The 12,902-nt window shown below is 43.2% G+C and overlaps 1 protein-coding gene across 2 annotated transcripts in view; it reads right to left on the bottom strand.

The window, feature by feature from the left end:
- SEC24D (SEC24 homolog D, COPII coat complex component) overlaps nt 1–12,902 on the bottom strand; it is a 116,273-nt gene that overhangs the window by 66,809 nt on the left and 36,562 nt on the right. For both annotated transcript variants that reach the window (XM_069593393.1, XM_069593394.1), the window contains exon 8: nt 9,154–9,281. In XM_069593393.1, the coding sequence (XP_069449494.1) occupies nt 9,154–9,281 (128 nt within the window). The remainder of the gene's footprint in view (nt 1–9,153; nt 9,282–12,902) is intronic.

Below are 12,902 nucleotides of genomic sequence, written 5' to 3'. Positions count from 1 at the left end.
CATACAGGATGTGTGACAAGTACATGGTAATCCATGCTGAAAACCTAAGAGAGTGGAAAAGGAAGGTAGACATTAGCCTTCGAGATTTACAGAACATCAGAACCAGGCTTCTCCTTCTTGGGAATGGAAGCTTAAGGTCACAGTACAAGGCATGGCACAGACCTACATTTCCTGCCTCCTGGCCCAGTGTTCCACATAACGCTCACTATCTCCTGTGCTTTGGAGAAAGCAGTCTGTTTTTCAACATGGTTTCTCAAATACCCTTATATGTTCAAAAATTCTTCCTAGGACTTCTCCAGTGGGAGAGTGGATAAGAATCCCCCTGCCAATGCAGGGGCCACGGGTTTGATCCCTGGTCCAGGGAGATTCCCCATACCATGGAGCAACGGAGCCCGTGCACCACAACCGCCACGCCTGTGCTCCGGAGCCTGGGAGCTCCAACCGCTGAGCATGTGTGCTGCAGCTAACAGAGCTCGTGGGGCACCGACAGCCTGCACTGGGCACCAAGGGCAGCCCCAGCAGTGAGCAGCCCGCGCACTGCAAGGAAGAGCGGACCCCGCTCGTCACAGCTAGAGAAAGAGACCCAGCACAACCAAAAACTAAAGAAAAATATTGATTATTAAAATAGTCTCCCTACTTCCTTTTCTGTTCTGCTCTTTAAAATGAAACAGAACCTTTCTCATTAGTATGACAGAATATACTGCTATCACATTAATAGGTGATAGAGTACATCAACAATCTCTGAAATGACTTTTTCTTTTCTGTATTCACAGAGTTTGTTAGAAGCCTAACATACCTAGAGAACTCAGCCACTGTTTGGCAGTTTGGTCTGTCTTTGCCTTTTAAATGTCTGTCCAGCCCTCAGGAGAATGCATTTGTTCGGCCAGGACCTCTACAGTACGCCCAGCTCACTGCCGCAGTCCAGATGGTCTCTGCCGTCAAGGAGCAGTAAGCAGTAATGTGAAATAAAAAGACTTCAAGAAAAGAGGTCTAAGGTGGACATGTCAAGCTAACCCACAAGTTTGCAGGAGCAAGAGATCTCTGCTAGCAAGAAAAAGGAATGCTATTTTATGTGTTTAGTAAATAAAACCTCAGTAAGCCAGATATTGCTGAAAGAATTTGGACTTTGATTTCGGAACCTTGATTTCCACGGCATTACTTATTAGCAATGATTTTACTGTGTGATTTTAACTGCCCCATAACCTATAGAACTTCTTCATCTGTAAAACTCAGACAACACCTTTTTCACAAGCTGCTGGCTTCCTTTTAAAAAGCTGACACACAAACTATGACAGTGAAGCAGATTTTCTTCCCTTTGATGGATTAAACAGCAGTGGAAACTCTGCCCAAACCCTGCCAACCCAGGCCAGCAAGACTGGCTGAGGCTAGTGCATGACCAAGCAATGTCTTCTGTAGGTGACGGATGTGGATGTAATGTGCTGGTGTTCATTTATTCTCTGACAGTCTTTCCCTTTTTTGTTAACCCCATTTGTCAGCTCACCGACATCCAACCCTTTTTCTTTCCAGCGGCATATTCTTCATATTCACCAAATCTATCAGACTATGAACAATCATGAAGAAAAATAATTTAAACCATTTAATAACGGTACAAACTTCCTTATCGATTAAGTCATACTCAGTTCAGTTCAGTCGCTCAGTTGTGTTTGACTCTTTGCAACCCCGTTGACAGCAGTACATCAGGCCTCTCTGTCCATCACCACCTTCCGGAGTTCACCCAGACGCATGTCCATTGCGTTGGTGATGTCATTCAACCAATTAATCCTCTGTCAGCCCCTTCTCCTGCCCTCAATCTTTCCCAGCATCAGAGTCTTTTCAAATGAGTCAGCTCTTCGCATCAGGTGGCAAAGTATTGGAGTTTCAGCTTTAGCATCAGTCCTTCCAATGAATATTCAGGACTTATCTCCTTTAGGATGGACTGGTTGGATCTCCTTGCAGTCCAAGGGACTCTCAAGAGTCTTCTCCAACACCACAGCTCAAGGGCTTCCTTGGTGGCTCAGAGGTTAAAGTGTCTGCCTCCAACGCGGGAGACCTGGGTTTGATCCCTGGGTCGGGAAGATCCCCTGGAAATGGAAATGGCAACCCACTCCAGGATTCTTGCCTGGAGAATCCCACGGACGGAGGAGCCTGGTGGGCTACAATCCATAGGGTTGCAAAGAGTCGGACACGACTGAGCAACTTAACTTCACTTCCACAGTTCAAAAGCATCAATTCTTTAGTGCTCAGCTTTCTTTATAGTCCAACTCTCACATCTATATATGACTACTGGAAAAACCATAGTTTGACTAGACGGACCTTTGTCAGCAAAGTAATGTCTCTCCTTTTTAATATGCTGTCTAGGTTCGTCATAGCTTTTCTTCCAATGAGGAAGCGTCTTTTAGTTTCATGGCTGCAGTCACCATCTGCAGTGATTTTGGAGCCCAAGAAAATAAAGTCTCTCACCGTTTCAATTGTTTCCCCATCTATTTGCTATGAAGGGATAGGACCAGATGCCATGATCTTTGTTTTCTGAATGTTGAGTTTTAAGCCAATGTTTTCATTCTCCTCTTTCACTTTCATCAACAGGCTCTTTAGTTCCTCTTTGCTTTCTGCCATGAGGGTGGTGTCATCTGCATATCTGAGGTTATTGATATTTCTCCCGGCAATCTTGATTCCAGCTTGTGCTTCTTCCAGTCCAGCGTTTCTCATTATGTACTCTGCATATAAGTTAAATAAGCAGGGTGACAATATACAGCCTTGACATACTCCTTTTCCTATTTGGAACCAGTCTGTTGTTCCATGTCCAGTTCTAACTGTTGCTCCTTGACCCGCATACAGATTTCTCAGGAGGCAGGTGAGGTGGTCTAGTATTCCCATCTCTTTCAGAATTTTCTACAGTTTATTGTGATCCACACAGTCAAAGGCTTTGGCATAGTCAATAAAGCAGAAATAGATGTTTTTCTGGAACTCTCTTGCTTTTTCCATGATCCAGCGGATGTTGGCAATTTGATCTCTGGTTCCTCTGCCTTTTCTCAATCTGGCTTGAACATTTGGAAGCTCACAGTTCACGTATTGTTGAAGCCTGGCTTGGAGAATTTCGAGCCTTACTTTACTAGCATGTGAGATGAGTGCAATTGTGCGGTAGTTTGAGCATTCTTTGGCATTGCCTTTCTTTGGGATTGGAATGAAAACTGACCTTTTCCAGTCCTGTAGCCACTGCTGAGGTTTCCAAATTTGCTAGCATATTGAGTGCAGCACTTTCACAGCATTAAGTCATAACTAAGGTACAATTTCCCTGAACCTAAACTCCAAAGAATACGATTATTCCCACTTTTTCACACTGTACAAAAATTAGTTATGTCCCAGATTTTCTACCTGTTTTAGACAAGAATAACTGGTCTTGTTTTTCCCTGTTTCCCTAAGTCCAGCTAAGTTCCTACAGAGTTAATAGTTGATTATAAATCAAGTGAAGTTTAAAGTCTTGGATAAAAAAAGTATCTGATTAAATCAATAAGAAAGGAAATTACTTTGACTATTATATCCATTTCTAATCCAAGAAAATTACACAGATACTCCTGAATCTATACCCAAATGGAGTAAAAGCTTCTGCCATCTGTTTTATAGGTGAAATTACTTAGTTTCATGTATAATTAGATGATGTACATACTTGCACAAAATGTAAAAGTTCCTATTTTAAAGAAAATGAAGAACTAAGTATAATTTTTGCCAGAAATCTACCATTTCTACCTTAGTTCTTAAAAGCAACATCAAAAATAAATTCACAGGTTACTAAGCAAAATAGCCTACAAGATAACTGATTACTTTTGCTGAATAAATACCTCATATCTAATTATATTAAATATAGTAATTAAAACAAATACCAAAAAAGTTAAAATTTATGATAAGGAGCATGAAATATTAAACAAAGATGACACAGATATGTCCTTGGAAATAGCGTACATCTCCAAAGCAAATGCTCACGGGGAACATTCTCGGGTAGTAACCACTTGGGTTAGGTTTATTTTTATAGTCCGTTGCTAACACAATGACATGCTTTAAAGGTTCTGTCAAACAACAGAACTGACTTAAAAAAAAAAAAAAGCTATACTAAATAAATCCTTGCGATAGATGCCAAATCAGGATATCTTGAAGGATATCTTTTTTTTTAATTGCAGCAATAGTGGCAATATTAGATAAGGAATAAAATCTTAAACTTTTACTATACCTAAAAATAAGCAAGTCATTTATTCTAGAGGCAAAGAAATTAGGATGCTATTCAGAAGGAGGATAACAGTATTCATGCAATCCATTTTCTTTAAGAAACAAACTTTAAAACTTATTTCCTTGATCACAGGTTATAAATATAAAATATCAGGAACTCCCTGGTGGTCCAGTGGCTAAGACCCCATGCTCCCAATGGGTGTGGTCCAGGTTCGATCCCTGGTCAGGGAACTAGATCCCACATGCCACAATTAAGATCTGGTGCAGCCAAGTAAATATGTTTTAAAAATCAGCATACCCCTTATTCTCTATTATTAACTATAACTGTTTAGCCTGGGGCTTCTGACAGGAACTAAATAAATGATAGTGCCATTTATGGATAGGTGGAAGAATGAACAGGTTTAGGGTGCAGAGATCAGAAATTCACTTTTGAACATGTTAAGTCTGAGGGTTCTAAGAGGTACCCAAGGAGATTCTAGAAAGGCATCTGGGTATGTGGAGGTGGGGCTACAGATGGAGGAAGGAATGAATGAGGGCAATAGTGCAGGGATTTATAAGGACCTGGCCTCTGACCACCTGGCTTGGAATCCCAGCTCTGTTACTTAGTAGCCACTGGTCTTAGGTAATATTTATTAGCTACTGGTCTTAAGAGTTATCTAACTCTGTGCCTCAGCTTCCTTATTCCAAAAATGGAACAATAAGTAGGCTGGTGTGAGAATTAACTAAATGAACATATATTTAAAAATGTCTGTGTTCACTAAGTGCTTTATAAGTTATGACTATTATTATTCTCATCAGTAACTGTTACAGATGATACTTAGTCTTTGGGGGGGTACAGAGTCTAAGAGAAAAAAGAGGAGACCCCGAGTTATTTTCAAATATCTTTTGATACTGGCTTTTAACATAATTCCACAGTGATAAGAGAACAGACTCGGCATGTTTTCAATACCTTTAGACCAAGAAACTTTTGCACTTGTTTTGTGTCCCTAGATATACTCCACTGTCTCCCAGTTTATCCTACTGCTGTGTGAAAACTGTATAAATCTTAATTACGTTGAATTGGTTCATGGTGCTTTTCAGGTCTACTAAATCTACTCTTCTATATATTCATTCTATTAATTTTTGAGAGTTTCATATTGAAATTCCAACTAAAAATCTTAATTTATCTACTTAAAAAATAATTGCAATATACAGTGGAACTATATGTAACTTTGTTCTGTATTTTCCAAGTCTCCTATAAATGTGTTATCATATTTTCATACTTTAAAAAATAGAAAAGGAGGAGGAAAGGAAAAAAGAGGAAACTCAAACTCAAGCCTTAATGAGCCCCAGGATTAGAAGTCAGGATGATAACAAAAGGAACTAAAATGCTCCCTCCCTCTGAGGCTGGAAAAGATACACCAGGAGGGCGTCACGGAGACCACAAGAGGGAAGGCTGCCAAGAAGACCTAAATTCTTGGTGACCCAGACTTTCATCCAGCCAGCGGTGGAGTGGAGTGGTGACAGTACGCTACACTGTCACTTATACATGTATCTTTAAAGGATGGATATTGATATGCTGGTATATGCATACTTATTTCTAGAAGGAATCACAAAGAATGAGTAAAAATTGTAAGGGTGGGGCAGAGGGGTAGGAAGGAACCTTCTTCACTGTATACCATTTTCATCTTTTGAATGTTTGTACGTTTCCTATTTTAAAGTAACTGATTCATTAAAATGCAAAAAATACTACATATTGTTATAAACACATATATATGAAGTCAAATATATAAAATCCACACGTATAGGAAGGATACACACTGAATTCATTAGTGTTTGTGCCTAGAGTGGGATGAAAGAGATATCCTATGAAGTTTTAATTCTTAGAAAATTATCTTAGTCACATACGACAAAACGTTAACATCTGTTAATGATGGTGGCATGTACACTGATGTATTATTCACTAACACTTTAAATTTTGTTCAAAGGATCAAGGTTAAAATTTAAGAAATCTCTCTCACAGATACTACTACACAGTAGTCAGAACTGCTAAAATTAAAAAGACAATACCAAAGGTTGGAGAGAATGCAGAGCAACTGGAACTCTGATACCGCATTGAAAAGACTACAAAATCATATAACCACTTTGGAAAATGGTCTGGCAGTTTCTTATAAACCTAAATAAACATGGTTCCCCATCAGCCAGCAATCTACTCACAGCTATTAATCCAAGAGAAACGAATACGTGTCCATAGAAACACTTGCACTAGAGTATTTATAGAAGCCGCTTTATTCACAAAAACCGAAAAGCAGAAATAGCCAGATGTCCATCACTAACAGAGTAGATACACTGATGGGGCCTCTTAGGTGGCAGAGTGGTAAAGAATTCACCTGCAATGCAGGACACTCGGGAGATCCCTGGTTCTGGAAGATCCCCTGGAGAAGGAAATGGCAATCGACTCCAGTATTCTTGCCTGCGAAATCCCATGGACAGAGGAGTCTGGCGGCTATAGTCCATGGGGTCACAAAGAGTTAGCCATGACTGAGCAACTAACACTTCCACTTAGGAGCATTATATTAAATTTCTGGGACCATCACTAAAGACACCATCCCTAAAAGAAGCAAATACTGAATGTACCTCTCAATTTATGAGACCATAACTGCATGTAAGACTGGCTTCCAGGAACAACGCAGTGCCTCTTCCATGCCCAACTCTAACCCAGTTCACTGTGCTCTCAGCGGAGATGGTGGCATTCTGCTGCACCCATAAAAAGACTGAGTGAACATGTCAAAGGGGACGGAAGCCACTGTGCACGCGGACACTGCCTCTCTCCTCCTCCTTCCTTCTCTGAGGGGTCATAGAGCAGCCCCCACCCCTTCCCAGGTCACTTTACCCCGGGTCCCAGCTGGTGTGACAGGCCCAAGAAACAGTAGATTTGTTCTCTCTTAGAGAGGCTCTGGAGAAGGCAATGGCACCCCACTCCAGCACTCTTGCCTGGAAAATCCCATGGACGGAGGAGCCTGGTAGGCTGCAGTCCATGGGTCACTAAGAGTCAGACATGACTGAGCAACTTCACTTTCACTTTTCACTTTCATGCATTAGAGAAGGAAATGACAACCCACTCCAGTGTTCTTGCCTGGAGAATCCCAGGGATGGGGGAGCCTGGTAGGCTGCCATCTATGGGGTCACACAGAGTCAGGCACAACTGAGCGACGCAGCAGCAGCAGCAGCAGCAGCAGAGAGACTCTACTTCTCACTCAGGTGCTACTAGGTAAGCATCAGGTCAGCAATCTCAAAGGATCAGAGCCAAGGTCAGGTTTAACTTGGGAAAGCATCTATGCTTCAGCTTTTAGCGAGCAAATAGAATCCAGAGCTCGGCCTAATTTACTGGACCACCGCAAGGTTACAGTCACAGCTCCAGCCTGAGTAAGGCTTCCCTTCAGCCCCCACCTGACCAGCTTTGCTACAGGACCTCGTGTCTATCTCCCTGTGCATGTGGGCATCCACCACTCAGGGGCAACAAAAGGAGGAACGGCAGCTACAGAGAGTGGACGTCCTAATCCCAGGACCCACTAACAGCATCCTAATATCAGAGATCTTAAATACACACCACTTATCTTTGTCGCCACTTAACTATAAACTGGGGGCTTCCCAGGTGGCTCAGTGGTAAAGAATCCACCTGCCAATGCAGGAGACATGGGTTCGATCCCTGAGTCAGGAAGATCCCCTGGAGGAGGAAATGGCAACCCACCCCAGTATTCTCATCTGGAACACTCCATGAGGGGAGCCTGGTGGGCTACAGGCATGGGGTAGCAAAGAGTCAGACATGACTAAAGCAACCGGGCGTAACATACAGCATGGCAACTATAAATTGGGAACACCTTTCTCAGCTAAGGATACAACTGATCCACCTCATGCTTTCTAATCCTGCTGAGTTTAGACAGGGGTTGATGAGCGCCCTGGCCCAGAGATTACTAAAGCAGATGTAGCGAGACCAAGGACCTCAGCCTGCATTACCTTCCTTTTACCAGAGTACCTCGAAGCTGCAGTACTGAGCAAGGGCATAAAGACTTCACAAGAGGTGTGGGTACCTGTCATTTTCTGACAGTCTGTATTTCCTGTATATGTGCATTGCTATTGCTGTTGTTGAGCCACCAGTTGTGTCTGACTCTTTGCAATCCCATGGACTGAGCATGCCAGGCTTCTCTGTCCCTCACCATCTCCCAAAGTTTGCCCAAGTTCATGTCCATTGCATCAGTGATGCCATCAGGCCATCTCATTCTCTGACGCGCTCTTCTCCTTCTGTCCTCAATCTTTCCCAGCATCAGGGACTTTTCCAATGACACAAACCAGGGGCTTCCCTGGTGGCTCAGCTGGTAAAGAATCTGCCTGCAATGCAGGAGACCTGGGTTCGATCCCTGGGTTGGGAAGATCCCCTGGAGAAGGGAACGGCTGGCTACCCACTCCAGTATTCTTCCCTGGAGAATTCCATGGACAGAGGAGTCTGGCAGGCTACAGCTCATGTACATTGTTACAACAGGCCAAATAGAGACCTACCCCATCTGTGTTTGGAATACAGGATGCCAAAAAACACACAGTGTATCAGATTTTTTTCTCTTTCTTCTTACTTTTTAAAAATTGGGGTTTAGTTGCCTCAGAATGTTGTGTTAGTTTCTGTGGTACAGCCAAGTGAGTCAGCTATATATATATGTGTGTGTATATACACACACATTCCCTCGTTTTGGGGTTTTCTTCCCATTTAAGTAACCATAGAGCATTACGCAGAGTCTCCTGTGCTATACGGTCGGTTCTCGGTTTACTTAATGAATTGAATGGACTACATGTTTTTCACGCTCCAGTTTTCTGTTTACAATACAGAAAAATATACAGGAAAATAATGACAAAAGAGGAATTTCAGAGTTATTAAATTACTGAATTGCTATTTTCATCACTTACCTCATTTGAAGGGATCGTGGCAAAGGGCTTGATGATGGCGGCTAACGGGATCTGAGCTTGCTTGGCCATATCTGACGTGCAGGGAAAACAGTACGTGGTGCAGCGGATGTACCGAGGACTGGCATTGCCTGAAACGGTCAATGATGCAGACTCAAAATCTGCCCTGTATTTAAATATTTATAAAGGCACGTCTAGGTAATGCATTGCCTTATTTGTAAAGCTTCATGATTTCTAACAAATAAAAAGGAGCACTGTATAATTTTATTATCTATACTCTAGGCACACTATAGTTTCTTGTAAAATAAGACACTAAATACTGCTGCAAAAGTGTAAAAGATTTTAAATTATCATTTTCCATAAGCAGGGTATTAACATAGCCACTCAGAGATTTGAGAGGTATTTAGATTCAACGGGAAAAGTAAAGCAAAGACACAAAACATAAGAATAAAATTTCTTCTTCATCCTCTCCTATCAATACATCTGTTATGAGAAAGGTAAGCATTTGTATACCATTTCCTATCAGCTAGTTATACTGCGTCAAATAGAATTCCACTTGACCATGTTCTCCTCCTTAACTTGTGATTCAATTTAGAAATTAAAATTCTATTTATAACAGAAAAATTTTTTAAAATACCCGAATCTGTTTTTAAAACACACCAAGTTTCCTGACCAAATATTTTTTTCATAGCATGCTGCTGCTGCTGCTGCTGCTAAGTCGCTTCAGTTGGCAAGCGTTAAGTATTAAAACAGTAGCTGTGGGAATGGCCCTGACGAACTTATTTGCAGGGCAGGAATAGAGACACACAGAGAACAGACCTTCGGGCCCAGTGAGGGAAGGAGAGGGAGGAGCAGATTTAGAGCGTAGCGCTGGGACACATCACTATGCATGGGACAGCCAGCCAGCGGAAAGCTGCCGTATAACACAGAGAGCTCAACCCAGTGCTCTGTGAAAACCTAGGGGGTGGGATTGGAGAGTGGGAGGAAGGCTCAAGAGGGAGGGGATATATGTATGCTCATGGCAGAAACCAACACAGCATTGTAAAGCAATTATCCTGCAATTAAAAATAAATTTAAGAACCCAATATCCATGGCATGAATATTTCTAAATCACTAGAATAACTTATCTAAAATAAACTTAACAATTAAATCATAGTCTATTTTGGCAAAAGAACGTGATTATCAAACAGTATGTATTGATTGTCTGCTGGATACTGTCCTAGGTGCTTCCTTGTAGAGTTTATGTTCTTGCAGAGGACACAGACAATAACAGACCTAAAAAATCCCCAATAAATTACACAGGACCTTAGACGATGACAAATGTTATGGGAAAAAAGCACCTCTCAGGGAGGGGTACCACAGTGGGAAAAGACTGCAATTTTAAACAGAATTTTACAGAATTGGTCTTCTTCAAAGGCATCACTGGAGCAAAGGCTCCAAAGTGGGAAGGGATTTGCTCGCAGGTGTCTGGGGACAGCGCGAGCCTGGGCTGGCAGAGGAATGTCAGGAAGCCAGTGAGACTGGGATGAGGCTCCTGGGGCAGCTGGGGAGGAATTCAGAGACGTCACAGAGATCATATCAGCCCGATCCAGGTGACTCCAAAGTTTTCAGCCTGAGGAATCAGAAGCATGAAGTTGCCACGAACTGACCAGAGGAAGGCTCCGGGAAGGGAAGGGGTTTTCTTGAGCCCGTGGGTGAAAACCAGGAATCTGGCTCCAGGCATAATCCATTAGGTGATCAAGCAGTGACGCTGAGTAAGCAATCAGACACACAAGGTCTCGGCGCTGGGATGAAAGCTGAGACGGAGAAACACATTTGGGAGTTCTGGGCATATAAACAGTATTTGAAGCCAGGAAACTAGATTAAACACCACAAAGCGGCCAGAGAAGAGCGGAGTGAGGACCGAGGCCTGAGTCCTCTGACACAAAGAAGCCAGGAGACGAGGAGAAAGCAGCAGAAGGGCCAAGAAGTGCAAAAACGAGGGAGTCTGGGGGTGCTGGAGGTGAAGAAAGCACACCGAGGAAGAGGCAGGACCGGATGTGCAGGTGCTGACGCCAGGTCAACATGACTGCGGGCTGGAGGGGGCTGGAGAGCTGGGAGAGAGACTTTCGGTGGGACAGTGGGGTAAGGAGGAGGAGGAGGGTAGGGAGGCTGCACACAGTGAGTTTAGGAGAGAGAGGCAGGTGCTGAATATGCAATAATCCTTTCAAGGTTTTTAATAGTTACTTTAATTGGCAGATGATTACTTTACAATTCTGTGATGATCTCTGCCACACATCAATACGAGTTGGCCACAGGTATCCCTGTGCCCCCCACCTCCCCCACACCGCGCCCCCAGGCTGCAGAAGGCACGAGCTTGTGTGCCCTCCGTAACACAGCAAAGCCGCACTGCTTATCCGTTTCACATGCAGTGATACATGTGTTTGAATGCTATGCTCTCAAATCATCCCACCCTCTCCTCCCACCGCTTCCAAAGGTCTGTTCTGCACTTCTCTGTCTCCTTTGCTGCCCTGCACGGAGGATCACCCAAGAGCAAAGAAAGGGGAGTTGGTGAAGGAGGTGGATCGAGAAAACTCTGTTTAAGATAGGAGAAGGCTTTGTAAAAGACAGGAATCATCATGTATAAAGAGAAACATTAAAGACGTAAGAGAGAGGAGGGAGACTTAGGGTAGCAGTACACTTGAGTGGCACACAGTAGGGGATTTCAACTGCAGCACATTTATGGCCAAGAGTCAGAAGGCAGAGCACAAGGCCATATGATGAACAGGGGCTGATGCGATGGTGAGACTCCACGGAAGTTCTCTGGTTGTGTCCTCTTCTCAGGAAGGAGGAGGTAAGAGCCAGCTGAAAGAAGGATGAGCGGTCACTCTGCTGGGGGTCTGCAACCTCTCATCCTTTCTTTGGCCTTTCTCTGGCCACACCTCCCTGCACAGGTGGGCCGGGAACGAGGGGAAGGCTGGACCCGAGAAGCTGAGCTTCCTTTCATATTTAATCTATTTTACATTTTGGGGGGACCAGACAGAAATCTGGATTTTTACATAAAAATTTTGATTTTTATATAATGGCAACTAATTCAAACAGAAATAAATTATTCTGTATAACAAAATAATGTGTCTGTAGGTTGAATCCAGTTTGGGGGCCCTGCTGCAGAGAGTCTGATAAAGGGGAGAAATGTGGTACTAGCAACAAGGATAATAACAATCAATGCCAATGGATTAGGCATCATTCTAAGATCGCTATATGTAAATACATTTTAGTCTCACAATTGCCTATGACCCTGATACCCTATGATCCCATTTTACAGAGGAGTAAACTGAGACACCGGGAGGTTAAGTGACTTACCAAAGTCAAAGGGTCAGAAGTGGCAAACATGGTATTAGAACCTACAGTCTCTCCTACATCCCAGACCAGTTGGGTCCAGGTCATGAAGCCGTGAATTTGGACAAGAGTTAAGACCAATCCTGTTTTCCCTTGGGCAATGATGGGACATTTTTCAGCAATGCGTGTGTGTGTGTGCTCAGCTGTGTCCTGCTCTTTGTGATCCCATGGTCTGCAGCCTGCCAGGGTCCTCTGTCCATAGGATTTCCCAGGCAAGAACACTGGAGCGGGTTGCCATTTCCTCCTCCAGGGGATCTTCCTGACCCAACCTGCGTCTCCTGTGATTCCTGCACTGGCAGGTGGACTCTTTACCACTGAGCCACGCATATGATCAAATTAATGAATACCCGAAGAAAATTATTCAGAATGTACTA

The sequence above is a fragment of the Ovis canadensis genome, chromosome 6, assembly GCF_042477335.2.
Source record: "Ovis canadensis isolate MfBH-ARS-UI-01 breed Bighorn chromosome 6, ARS-UI_OviCan_v2, whole genome shotgun sequence".
In the NCBI taxonomy this organism is placed as follows: Eukaryota; Metazoa; Chordata; class Mammalia; order Artiodactyla; family Bovidae; genus Ovis; species Ovis canadensis.
Note: the sequence above shows the minus strand (reverse complement) of the source record. Positions and strands in the feature narration are given on the sequence as shown.